This window comes from Pectinophora gossypiella, chromosome Z (assembly GCF_024362695.1).
Source record: "Pectinophora gossypiella chromosome Z, ilPecGoss1.1, whole genome shotgun sequence".
Taxonomy (NCBI): Eukaryota; Metazoa; Arthropoda; class Insecta; order Lepidoptera; family Gelechiidae; genus Pectinophora; species Pectinophora gossypiella.
This window is the reverse complement of record NC_065433.1, coordinates 1,461,021-1,474,649: the sequence shown is the minus strand read 5'-3', so window position 1 is coordinate 1,474,649 and position 13,629 is coordinate 1,461,021. Positions and strand designations below refer to the sequence as shown.

The 13,629-nt window shown below is 37.3% G+C and overlaps 1 protein-coding gene across 1 annotated transcript; it reads left to right on the top strand.

Annotated features, from left to right (window-relative positions):
* The first annotated feature begins 1,565 nt into the window (after nt 1-1,565).
* On the top strand, nt 1,566-8,865 carry LOC126380151 (solute carrier family 66 member 3). Its single transcript, XM_050029411.1, has 5 exons — nt 1,566-1,810; nt 2,436-2,611; nt 6,313-6,538; nt 7,231-7,351; nt 8,461-8,865. Exons 1-5 carry the CDS (start codon nt 1,778-1,780, stop codon nt 8,667-8,669), a joined length of 765 nt encoding a protein of 254 aa, XP_049885368.1. The 5' UTR covers nt 1,566-1,777; the 3' UTR covers nt 8,670-8,865.
* Nucleotides 8,866-13,629: the final 4,764 nt, after the last annotated feature.

Sequence of the window (13,629 nt, the reverse complement as noted above, 5' to 3'; positions counted from 1 at the left end):
CTCTCCGTCTTCAAACGACGCTAGTTCGCGCCCAACTGGGCACCCTCAGGCCTGTTGTCTTAAATTTTGTACCGGGCGAGAGCCCCCAGTTCTCGCCATTTGTCCGGCCAAGTAGTTAATGCCATTTGTGGCAAACCTACAATAAGTCACGTCAATAAAAAGGCCTTTCCATCCTCATTCTTCTATTCCGTGGTGAGCGAGCATACTTAAAATGGCGCAAGTCTACCAGCGGGGTTTGAACCGGTGCTCTCCGATTGAAAAGAAAGCCGGTTGACCACAGGGCCACAGTGACTATTTATTATAATTTTATAATATCATTGTATAATTTTATAATTTTTTAACAGCCTCCGTGGTCTAGTGGTTAGAGCGTTAGGCTCACGATCTGGAGGTCCGGGTTCGATTCCCGATGGGGACATTGTCGAAATCACTTTGTGGGACTGTCCTTTGTTTGGTAAGGACTTTTCAGGCTTGAATCACCTGATCGTCCGAAAAAGTAAGATGATTCCGTGCTTCGGAGGGCACGCTAAGCTGTTGGTCCCGGCTACTAGCCGTAAAAACACCTCCACCAACCCGCATTGGAGCAGCGTGGTGGAGTTTGCTCCATACCCCCTCCGGTTGATTGAGGGGAGGCCTGTGCCCAGCAGTGGGACGTATATAAGCTATTAATTTATGTATGTTATGTTATAATTTCACCTAAACCTTTTACATATTAAGTTGGGAGGAATATTCGGTTCAGTAATAATTTGACCGAATAATATTCATTCGTTCTACAGTTATTTCACTATTCGGCACATCTGTAATATTTACTTACATAAGAAAATAAAGGACACAATCCTTCAGTCGGTTTTTACCACACGTCCGGAAAAATCAACAACTGGACGCGTTTTATGTTTTAATAATTAAATCGAGATAGGTATTATTATTTACGTACGTAGTACCTACCTCCGTAATATCTGATTTTATTCTTAAATAGGTCCCTATTTCGATATTCTCCGAAAATACCTCTGCCTACCCCAATAGACCCGTAGGTCTGACCTGATATAGGTGCGCCATATTATATTGTTTCAATGTTTAGATATTAAATGTTTATTTTTTTGTTTCCAGTGGAAAGAAATGTATCATTGGTGCAAAAATTTTTCATGGACAAAGGTAAGTGGAGATTTGTTATTTGCGCCGCGTTGTTCTAGTATTAACTTTTTCCCTTAGTTTGATTAAAATCGGACTCCTATCGACATCTAGTGGAAATGTATAAAACTATTCTTTTGTCACGACAACACTGCAACTGGCACGTTTTATTCCTATACTTGGCACCATGTAATACTTGTTGCAGTCTTGCAGTGATTTTAACTATTTTTCATTACTTATTTTTTACCAGGTACCTCAAGGTCATCAACTTTCGACGACATTGTGCTAAGTCAATGCTAAGCTCAACACCTCTGTAACTCTGGAATGGAAAAAAAAACAGGATCGTGAATTGAACACTTTATAATACGATTAAAATAAGTAATAATTGGCGTCAACCTGGCAACACTTGCATATAGCAATTATAGCATATAGCCGCTCCGCCGTTCGTTTTCTGTCAGTCATGACATGACATGACCGTCTGTCATATGAAAAATGGCGAAAAAGTAGTCTAATAATATTCAAAATTCTGAGCCGATACAATATTCCATCTCCCTTCATGCATTACTAGGAGAGATACAATACAATGTCCCGACTAATCCGTGCAGCAGTTGTAAAATTTATCCATTAACCAGTTACCACTACTTGATAGAAAATGCTGAAAAAAAATCTCGTTGAAAATTTTTGGGTAAGTAATGTTTTCTGTGACATTACGCTGGCCTTGTGATAAATCAAGCTAAGTGGCGAGACAATTGATTGATTGAACAGCAGACCCCTGCCCGTATATATTTGATTTCAGCAATATTTCATTAGCTTTAGTAACCGGTCAATTGGCTAGGTCATACGGTGTTTTTTAAGCGCTAGTGTTTTTGAAGTGTTTTATGTTTCAATTCTGTTAAGTAACTAGTGTTTAAAATTCTTTGTAACCAGCATTTACTTTACAGGTACGGTTTAGACTAATTACAGTGTTGATACTTCATCATCATCATTTCTGCTGTGAAAGTCATTTTTTTGAAAAGCGATATAATTTATGTTAATTAAAGCGAGCGAATTTATATCATCATGATTTTATACTGCTGTGCTGTAAAATAATCTGCCATGTGTAATATTTTCTATTCTCTTTTATATCTCCCACTCACACATATATGTTGATGCCATAAATTCTATAATATGCTGTTTTATATCACACATAGTATCAATCAAGCCTCTATTACATGAGACTTAAATGTGGCTGGCGAGTAGTGGGTGTACTGTACACCCACTACTATCCATTCTGAGATAAATAATCATATTAATTTTACATTGTTTTCCAGTTCTCCACTGATTTCCTCAAGATGGGCGCCTCACCATGGGAAGTTCTTGCAAACATCTTGAGCTTCGTCACTATTGTTTCCTGCCTTTTTCTAAAGGTGCCTCAAATACAACACATCAGGCAAAAGAGATCGGCAGAAGGCATATACTTACAAGCCATGTTGATGGAAATCACCGGGTAAGTACTTTTTAAAGTAATTTATTAAAATTTACATTAAAATGTCCTTAGAAAAGGTTCTGAACCGGCGTGCATGTATGAAATAATTGATGAATGTGGAGGAAGCAAGAGAAGTGTGTCAGGATCGAAGCAAATGGAATTCCATAGTGTCTGCTTACCCTAGCGGTAAATAGGGGTGTGAAGAAATCCTTGGGAGTCGGGGTGGTAGAATTTTATTTACAAATTAAAACAGCAAGGCATAGTTCTTGTGTTGTATTGAGAGAAGCAAGAGTGGAAACTCCGAACGAACGATCATAATCATAAAGTGTTTCCATATTTAAAAATCTTAAATATATTTATATGTTTTCACCAGGGTGAGTTTATGTAAATCATAAAAATAAAAGATTTGTGGTTGTGTTCAACCATAATACAATCAGCTGAGACAAAGTCAAAAGGATTTGTATGATGTGTATATATGAGTATAAATAAAGTCTATCTATAAAATATTATACATTATATCTCTCTTGTCATGTAGGTCAGCCAGAACAAATCTCTTTGTACAGATAAGTTTGCAAGTTCCTTTTGTCTGTCCTGTTGTGTAAATAAATAAGATCACGCCTATTTACCGTTCGGGTAGGCAGAGACCATGGAACTCCGCTTACTACTCTGACCCACACTTTTGCTTCTTCCACTCTCATCAAAGTCTTCATGTCTGCCGGGTCAGCATGATGACCACGCGGCGCGGCGCGAATTATATCGAGCGCTTCGACCAATAAACGATACGAATGCTATCTATGTAGATGGACGTCAAACTGAGCTTCGATATAAATCGCGCCGCGCTCGACGCGGTTGCCGTGCGTACCTACAGGCCTGTGTTCTGTACAAATAGTCTTGGTAACAGAAAAGGGTCAAAATGGCTGATACAACACAATAATTGGATGCTTAATGTAAACAAAGCAATGTTTCGTAACAGTACGCTAGTTTCCAACAAGTCAAATCAGTTACTTTTTACTAAACGTCAAAACATGAAATTATTATCGAACTTGTATGAAAAAGTACACTGTGACGTCGTAGAAAAACGTGATAAAATGTCGCACTTATTATATGTAGGACTTATTATATGTATGTGAGACAGTAGGGCTATATGTAAGTGTGTATGTATGTCTGCTTTCTCCTAAACATCACTCACATTTGGAAGAATTTCAGAGAATTATTTACTTTATTCATGATTTTTAGAGCGCGATTTTTCCGTAGTTTAGGTTTTGGTTTTAAACATATATTTTTGTTCTTCATCATGTAGCATTTTTTTTTCACTCCAACTGCTAAGCAGTCATGGAATGCCCGCCTATTGTTGGGATCCCTGTATGTAGATTATTGTAGACTGTTACAAGTTATCTCAAGTGTAGAGTCTCTTCAGACGTCTTTTGGTAGTGGCTCTCTTAAGACTTGGGCAAGTTGGTTTTAGTGATGTTCGACCCTGTCTCTGTATGTCGCTTTTATCTCCTATGGTATCCAAAATTGGCTTGCACAGCCATGAAAAGAAGTGCAGACTTATGAGGCCTATGTCTTCTTCTGATTATAGAAAATAATAATCAGAATCTTAAATAACCTAAAACAAACAGATAGCTGTCAACCACATTTCCGAAATCATAAAATACACTTCTCATCAAAAAAATCGAAACACTTCCGTTTTCATTGTTTCTGCCCGAATTTAACACAAAAAAGAATTCATACGATGAAAAAAAATACATAAATGTATAGCTGGCAGTTTGGCGAAAATTCAAAATTCAAAATTAGAATTTCATTTGTTTATCTTATAAACGAAATGAATCACTGTTTTGAGACAAATGTGTGTTTAGGGTTGGAGTACATTTAGCGTTTAAAAACTAAAAATTGGCGCCTATCCTTAAACTTTTTGTTTTTTATTTCAATACTGTGACTTTGGGACGTCTGAAAAAAGGTTTTTTTTCTAAAACGTATGGATACTTCGCCCACAGAAGCCGCCCAAGTTGTGGCATTGCTGGATTCTGGCCTTAGTCAGCGTGTTGTGGCTGCAAGACTGCATCTAAGCCTGTCATCTGTTCATAGAGTCTATAAACGTTATCGGGAGACTGGTTTGTTCACGCGCCGTTCAGGATCTGGCAGGAATCGGGTCACTTCTGAGCGAGATGATCGATTTATTGTAACAACTTCTTTAAGAAATCGACGCCTTAACGCTTTTCAACTGCAGCAGCGGCTTCGTGTTGTACGAAGGGTGGCTGTAAGTGACTCTACAATTAGAAGAAGGTTGAAGGATCGTGGACTGGTACCGCATAAGCCAGCAAATGGGCCGAAATTAACTGCAGACCATCGAAGAGCGCGCCTTAACTTTGCACGTGAGCACCTAAATTGGTCATACCTACAGTGGAGCAAAGTTCTCTTTTCTGATGAGTGTAAAATTATGCTGTATGGTAACGACGGAAGGAACAAGGTCTCCAGAAGAGACGGAGAACGCTATGCACAATGCTGCATTGAAGAAAAGGTCAGCTATGGTGGCGGTTCGTGGACGGTTTGGGGAGGAATCAGCGCCGACGGTAAGACAGAGCTTGCTTTCGTGTCTGGGCCACGTCTGCCTGCACTAAACTGTCATCGGTACGTCGAAGAGTGTCTCGAGCCTCATGTGATGCCCTATGCACATTTTATTGGCAACGGCTTCATATTCATGCACGACAATGCTAGGGCTCACACCGCGGGCGTCGTACGAGATTATCTTAACGAAGTCGATATCTCTATTATGGAATGGCCAGCAAGAAGCCCGGACATGAATCCCATTGAACATCTGTGGGATGAATTAAAGAGACGAATTCGAGCAAGAGATCCTGCCCCAGAAACACTTAGCCAGCTGCAAGATGCAATCCAAGAGGAATGGGACAATATACCACAGCATGTGATCGTGACTCTCATCCGATCGATGAAGAACCGTATGGAAGCAGTAATTAGAGCTCGGGGAGGGAATACAAGTTATTAAATAAACGTTTTTTAGCTTTTTTTTTCATTTACGTGTGTTGTTTTATCCATTTCCTTTATACTCCATACGGAATAAAAATGACTCATTTAACAAAATACGAAACCTATGAAAAATTCATTTAAATTAAGAACATTAACATTAAGATTTGATAAGCTCATATTACTCACTATTAAACGACATTTAACATTTATTCCTAAATGTACACATTTTTCTGATAATCCTGACAAAACGTAAACTTGCAAGGTGTTTCGATTTTTTTGATGAGAAGTGTATTTACGCTTCCTGCTCTAAATATTTTAGAAATTTGTAAATTTGTTCTTAAATACCAAGATTTTTTATACTATATATTATATATACTATATTTATTTAAATACACATTGCGTCATGGAAAAATATTAAATTTACTTAGGTATATCTCTAGACTAGCCCATATGTGATGTCCATCAAAATTGCCTAACATATTAAAAGAAGAAAAAAGTGACAAAATCTTTAATAAAAAAAAAAAACTACAGCACTAGTGAATACCTTAATGATACTGATGTTACTATTTGAAAAGGTTCCATCTCTCTTTTAAACTTCTATTTTGTTGTGCCCGTAAGGGTCTCTGATGTGAAACTCATATGTAACTTACAAACTTGTACACCATTGTAGTATGCAAATACGATTGAATGTCTGTTGGTTTAATAAAGCTAATTTGATCTCCTTTCTTTTTCAGCTTCACGATCGTGACGCTGTACAACTACAAGAACAGTTACAGCATAATGACTTACATGGAGTACCCGATCATACTAGTTCAGATCTACGTGATGTTATACTACACAATTATGTACAAACGATTGATGCGGTATAAGGTGGTACCAATCTCTGCGATGACGTACGTTGCTCTGGTGATCGGTTTTGCGTCTGGCATGCTACCGAAGGACTGGCTTACCTACATGGTGGTAAGTCAAATGAGGAACTTTCCAGGCTATCTTCCCCAATATAATTGTAGATGGCGCTGTACAGCGTTGCCTTCGTTCAACCTTTTAATTTCATGGATCTTCTTCTATCGCAGAATGAACTAAGTATCCATACCTCACCGAGCTTTATGTTAGAGCAACGTTACAATATGTGGTGAGCCGTATTGCCAACCATAATGGTCGAGCCAAACTGAGAAATTAAATGAAAATCGTGCTAATTCCTGTAGACACCATCTAATTTTATTTTAAGTTATATTCGTCATTTGCTTAACCCGGAAAAGGAATTCTTCTATCGTGTGGGTTGTGAGGTGGATTACCAACCTCATCAACGCTAATGTCAGGGTTGTTATTGAGCCGCCAAAGGCCCCTGACATGGCTCATGTAACGACTACTTATATCAGTAAGTAGTAACAGGGACCAACGGCTTAACGTGCTTTCCGAAGCACGGAGCTACTTTTTGGACAATCTGGTGATCAATCTGTAATGTCCTTACCAAACTGATTTTTGTGATTAGTCCCCACCGGGATTCGAACCCGGGACCTGCGGATCGTGAGCACAACGCTCAACCACTGGATAACGGAGGCCGTCATTTCATGGATAACAGATATAACGCATTTTATGCATATCTTAACTTGTTAATAGTTGCTTTATGTATTTTTTTTTATCTATTTCAGCCATGCTGCACACCTATCAGTGGAATGGCCAAGATAACCTACATTTACGGCATATATTCGGCTGACAACGCGGACGCAGTCTCTTTGATTACATGGATGATCTCGGTCTTCACCAACTCTTGTAAGTTATTTGCATCATAGATAAACTCACGCCCGTAATCCCATTAGCGGTGGTCAGAGCCACAAGTAATCAAGGGCAACTTGCGGTCACTCTTGATATAAGTTTTAGGATGGATATAATGAACCTTATGGTGCTTATGGTGAACCTTTTGGTGCTTATGGTGAACCTTATGGTGCTTATGGTGAACTTTATGGTGCTTATGGTGAACCTTATGGTGCCTATCTCCCACCATAATAATGATAATGCTAGGGAGATGATGACATTTCTTATGTGTGTGTGGCATTGAGTAGATGTGTAATGTCTGTGTATTAGTCACTTCCCCTTAAAAGTGACAGAATAAAAATGTATTGAAGAGCCAGCCCGAAGGCAATTCCTGTCTAGTATCTCACTCAGGCATAAACTCTTTTTGATATTTTTTTCTTTCGTTTATTCAAATTGCTGATCTTGTAGCCAATTACTCTCAGCTACAACAGAGTCCATATCCTCGTAAGGCCCGGATTTCCAGACACAATAGTTAAACAATGGGATTTGGATTTTAAAAGGCATTTGGGCCTTACGACCTTATACAAATACAAAAATATTTATTTGTGAATGTTGTGTGTTACAAGATATTACAGTGTTGTCATCTGTCTCAGAACATTTAGCCAAGAATTGTCATACAAATTTAAAATTGTCATTCATAGAACAAACTGAACTTGAGAAATCAACATAATAGTATGAACTTAAATAAACTCAAACTTAAATAATTCAATAACATAATTAAAATTTTAACTCAATAATAATAATTCCTAAATGTCATGCAAAATAATATATCAATCATTAATTTCAATTTATAAATAAAAGTAACCAATAAAAAATCCACATAATTAACAATCAATAATACCTAACTAAAATAATAATTGTCCTTGTGAATGGTTGTATATTGTTATAGCTGCACGGAAGAACACTGACTCCAATAATACAGATTCACTCTAGTTTGGGAATTCAGCGCGATAAACAGCCACAAATTGTAAAATTTATTTTTAGCTCCCTGTGTATTAGGCTATTTGATATTTTATTTATTTATTTAGTATTCCTCTGAGGGTGACACCAATGTTCTCTTTTTTCAGCTCGCCTGTTCACAGTATACATGGACTCCGGTGACATAACACTCATGGCGAATTTCACCATATCAACATTGCTGAGTGTGACAGTGTTGTTAGTTGCATTGTACTATCAACAGAAGCACAAACCGAGGGCGGGCGTGGTGCCAGCGAAGAGACGCAAGTCATCAGTGCCTACTATACACCGCGACATGCAGCATTATCATAGTGATTGAACACCAGGTTTTTACCCGGTAAAAAATTGGCTCATCTCTAGCTACGATCCCGTCAACGCCAAGCATGAAATTAAAAAAAATATACATATTTTTAGGTTTGAACTTGTCTGCATTGGTACCGACTCTGGCAGGTATAAACTTAATTGTTAGTTTCAAAAACTAAAATTTTCACCATCTTCTTTGTATCTTTGTATAACGAATAAATAATAAGTCAGGAAGAGTAACAACGCTCACAATTTGACGCCACTAAAATGTACACTGAGTGGGCGGGGCTTAAAAAGACTACTCGCACCTACTTCAATCTGCCTTGCGCCATCACTGACGTATGTCATTGCTCGATTTATGCAATATTTCTATGGAAATACTATGAAATATTATGTAAAATGTCGTCATGTGTAGTTAGTTGGTGTAGGAAACGAAACAAGCGCAGCAAAAAGTTAACTGGAATAACTTATCATCGGTAAATACACTTCTCATCAAAAAAATCGAAACACTTCCGTTTTCATTGTTTCTGTCCGAATTTAACACAAAAAAGAATTCATACGATGAAAAAAAATACATAAATGTATAGCTGGCAGTTTGGCCATTACAGTAATAAGCGAAAATTCTAAATTCAAAATTAGAATTTCATTTGTTTATCTTATAAACGAAATGAATCACTGTTTTGAGACAAATGTGTGTTTAGGGTTGGAGTACATTTAGCGTTTAAAAACTAAAAATTGGCGCCTATCCTTAAACTTTTTGTTTTTTATTTCAATACTGTGACTTTGGGACGTCTGAAAAAGGTTTTTTTTTCTAAAACGTATGGATACTTCGCCCACAGAAGCCGCCCAAGTTGTGGCATTGCTGGATTCTGGCCTTAGTCAGCGTGTTGTGGCTGCAAGACTGCATCTAAGCCTGTCATCTGTTCATAGAGTCTATAAACGTTATCGGAAGACTGGTTTGTTCACGCGCCGTTCAGGATCTGGCAGGAATCGGGTCACTTCTGAGCGAGATGATCGATTTATTGTAACAACTTCTTTAAGAAATCGACGCCTTAACGCTTTTCAACTGCAGCAGCGGCTTCGTGTTGTACGAAGGGTGGCTGTAAGTGACTCTACAATTAGAAGAAGGTTGAAGGATCGTAGACTGGTACCGCATAAGCCAGCAAATGGGCCGAAATTAACTGCAGACCATCGAAGAGCGCGCCTTAACTTTGCACGTGAGCACCTAAATTGGTCATACCTACAGTGGAGCAAAGTTCTCTTTTCTGATGAGTGTAAAATTATGCTGTATGGTAACGACGGAAGGAACAAGGTCTACAGAAGAGACGGAGAACGCTATGCACAATGCTGCATTGAAGAAAAGGTCAGCTATGGTGGCGGTTCTGTAGGTATGACCAATTTAGGTGCTCACGTGCAAAGTTAAGGCGCGCTCTTCGATGGTCTGCAGTTAATTTCGGCCCATTTGCTGGCTTATGCGGTACCAGTCCACGATCCTTCAACCTTCTTCTAATTGTAGAGTCACTTACAGCCACCCTTCGTACAACACGAAGCCGCTGCTGCAGTTGAAAAGCGTTAAGGCGTCGATTTCTTAAAGAAGTTGTTACAATAAATCGATCATCTCGCTCAGAAGTGACCCGATTCCTGCCAGATCCTGAACGGCGCGTGAACAAACCAGTCTCCCGATAACGTTTATAGACTCTATGAACAGATGACAGGCTTAGATGCAGTCTTGCAGCCACAACACGCTGACTAAGGCCAGAATCCAGCAATGCCACAACTTGGGCGGCTTCTGTGGGCGAAGTATCGATACGTTTTAGAAAAAAAACCTTTTTCAGACGTCCCAAAGTCACAGTATTGAAATAAAAAACAAAAAGTTTAAGGATAGGCGCCAATTTTTAGTTTTTAAACGCTAAATGTACTCCAACCCTAAACACACATTTGTCTCAAAACAGTGATTCATTTCGTTTATAAGATAAACAAATGAAATTCTAATTTTGAATTTAGAATTTTCGCTTATTACTGTAATGGCCAAACTGCCAGCTATACATTTATGTATTTTTTTTCATCGTATGAATTCTTTTTTGTGTTAAATTCGGACAGAAACAATGAAAACGGAAGTGTTTCGATTTTTTTGATGAGAAGTGTATAACATTTCTGTTCTCGTAAACACATTGTACTTTGGTCCGCATTATTCAAAAAATTCCTAGCTTAATTCAGATAAATTATAATTTGTAATACTATGCAGTCAATACTAACAATTTCCAGCAAAATATAAGATTGTCTGTTATTTAGCCTTATCGAAATTTCATTTTTTTATTTTCCCCAAAAATGAAAACCGACTGCAAAAATGGATAAAAGCAGTTCGATACGAAAGAAGAGAGGATGGTCGGCTTCCATCCTATTACAGTAAATAATAAGTAAATAAAAAGTCACATTGTAATTATATTTATATATCATCCAAGTAAAAATTTGAAGTATTGAATAGTTGTTTTTACTAAATACCAATTAATTCAAAACACAAAACATGCAATATAATAATACTACTTGAATACATGATTCAGGAACACGCTTCATCCGAAATACAAAACACTGAAAATTATTAAATCCACCGTTAGTTTCGTAATTTTTTTTACTTATACTCACCCATGCATTGCATAACAACATCCTTGATTTGAGAACCCCGGAAACACACGCACCAACCTCTATTACGATGCCTGTTGATAACCAATCACAGCGCTTGTCGCAATGAAGCGCGTCACGGAATCGCTACTGATTGGTTTTATGGATTTACGACCTTTTAGAATGTCGTGGGGCCAATATTTCGCCGGCGTTTGTTCATAATTACTCTTCCTGACTTATTATTTATTCGTAGGTATAAGCTTAAGGATTACCAGTTCTTTCAAAAATGTCTTGGAGAAGTTTCTAAAGCTTTTGGAATTTTTGTTATATTGAATGCCGAATTTCAAAACTTTTTTTTTACAAAATTTTTCCATTTTAAAGTGTAATTTTGAATTTGGAAAGGCAGTAAACGCACTTTTGGAATTCATTTAATTATATTATATTGAATTGGAGAACAGGCACTACCTTAAGCTTGTCCTTACAGCTGTAGTACAGCAGACGCGACGCGACATATATCGTCGACAGTTTAATCAATAGACAGCTGGCGATATTTTATCATGTCGCGCTTGCGGTAACTACGGCTGCTTGTATACAACTATGCAGTATTATGGTCTGATCAATCGTTGCGAACGAATGAAATACCTCCAAAGGATTTATTAATATCACGATAGACCTTTCTACGACGATTCGGCACTCGTTAATTTGTCAACGCGCTGTATTTAAAGTAAAAAACAACATCGCATATAAATATCATGTATAATAGTTATTTTAAATGGAGAATGTATGGAGATGGTGCACACCAGCGCCCTCATACAAGTATCACATGATCCTTGAGTACGCACCACGATACTAGTCCCGCGGATTTTAATGGAACTAAATGACAAGTCATAATGAAATGAAGATAATGCGACGCCAACGCCACCGCTGTGTATCTTCCCTCATGGCGCGAACACTACCTATAAGCTTCTAGGTTACGAATAGTAACACTGTAAACTTATTAATCCCTGGGCTTCACCAGTGTTGCTATATCAGAATATAATCATAGATAAGCTATATTTGGGGGTCTAAAAACGCCGCATCAAGAAATGCAAAATAGCAATATTGCTTGTTTAGGTGAATTGCTACAATGTGGCCTCTTTAAATCCCCTGTTTTAGATATAATTACCCATTTACAGTATGTGGAAAGACAGGGCCCTACCATAAAATGGTTTTTGGTTAAAGTGTAGCAGTTGAACAAAATTTTAACAAATTCAGTCAAATAATTGTCGAATGGACTTGGCTGTCGAATTTTTAATCTTGTGAGAAACATTGCAAAGCTTTTTTATGGTAAGACCACTAATATATTAATAATCTAGTCATATTAAACGTTTGTGTTTTAAAAAAACAAGTTAGGCATCTTCTAATTGGTATAAGTATAAAAAATTGAATTTTAGAAAAATTGGTAATACATGTAGTCTCAAATAAATTATTGTAGATATAAGTTTATTGTCATAAGAAAATGTTAATATTACGAACTTTGTAGTGGTTTCCAGCATAATATATTTCTGATTTTATTAGGTACTATTATAAGAATCTCTTGTGGCGTTTGCAAGTCAACTGTGGTGGCAAAGTTTTAAGATTTTTTCCCTTGTAAAGGGTTTTAGTGACACCGTAACGAAAAATAAATTTGAAATAAAGTCAAATGTTTAATTCATATTTTAAGTTTTTGCCGCGCCGCAGTATAAAAGCTTTTTTATTTTGTATCTTAAATGTGGGTTCTATACAGCTTAAAGCACAATATGGGACTGAAAATAATTAAAAAAAACACTTACCACCTTACAAATAAAAAAAATAAACCAGGCATGAACGTGGGTAGTTAATTGGTAGTTGACAGCCAAGCAAAATTGTATCCAATTATCGTACAATTCGACTGAACTTTGCTTGGCTGTGAAGTACTTAAACCACGTTTATCCCTGGTTTATTTTTTATTTGTAAGGTGATTAAGATTTACATTAATTTTCCGTCAGGAAATTCTACTTGATATCACCTGAGAATAGTGAATCATCCCCCAAAGTTTTTGTTACGGCGTTGCTAACACTGTAATATATTTGCTCAATAATCACAAATCCTACTTCAAGACTAAGCTATATTAATTACCTCTGCACTTGTAGGGACATTGTGTTTATTTCTCTCCATTCACTTTGGAAACTAGCATGTACAGTCATGAGCATTATCATGTATCCACTTTAGAACCCTGCCGCATTATCATATTTGACATTTAATGAGACTTACGGTATAATTTGTCAAAAAAGTTAATGCGACACGGTTTCAAAGTGTATAATACATATTAGTACTCGTGACCGCACAATAGGCTAGAT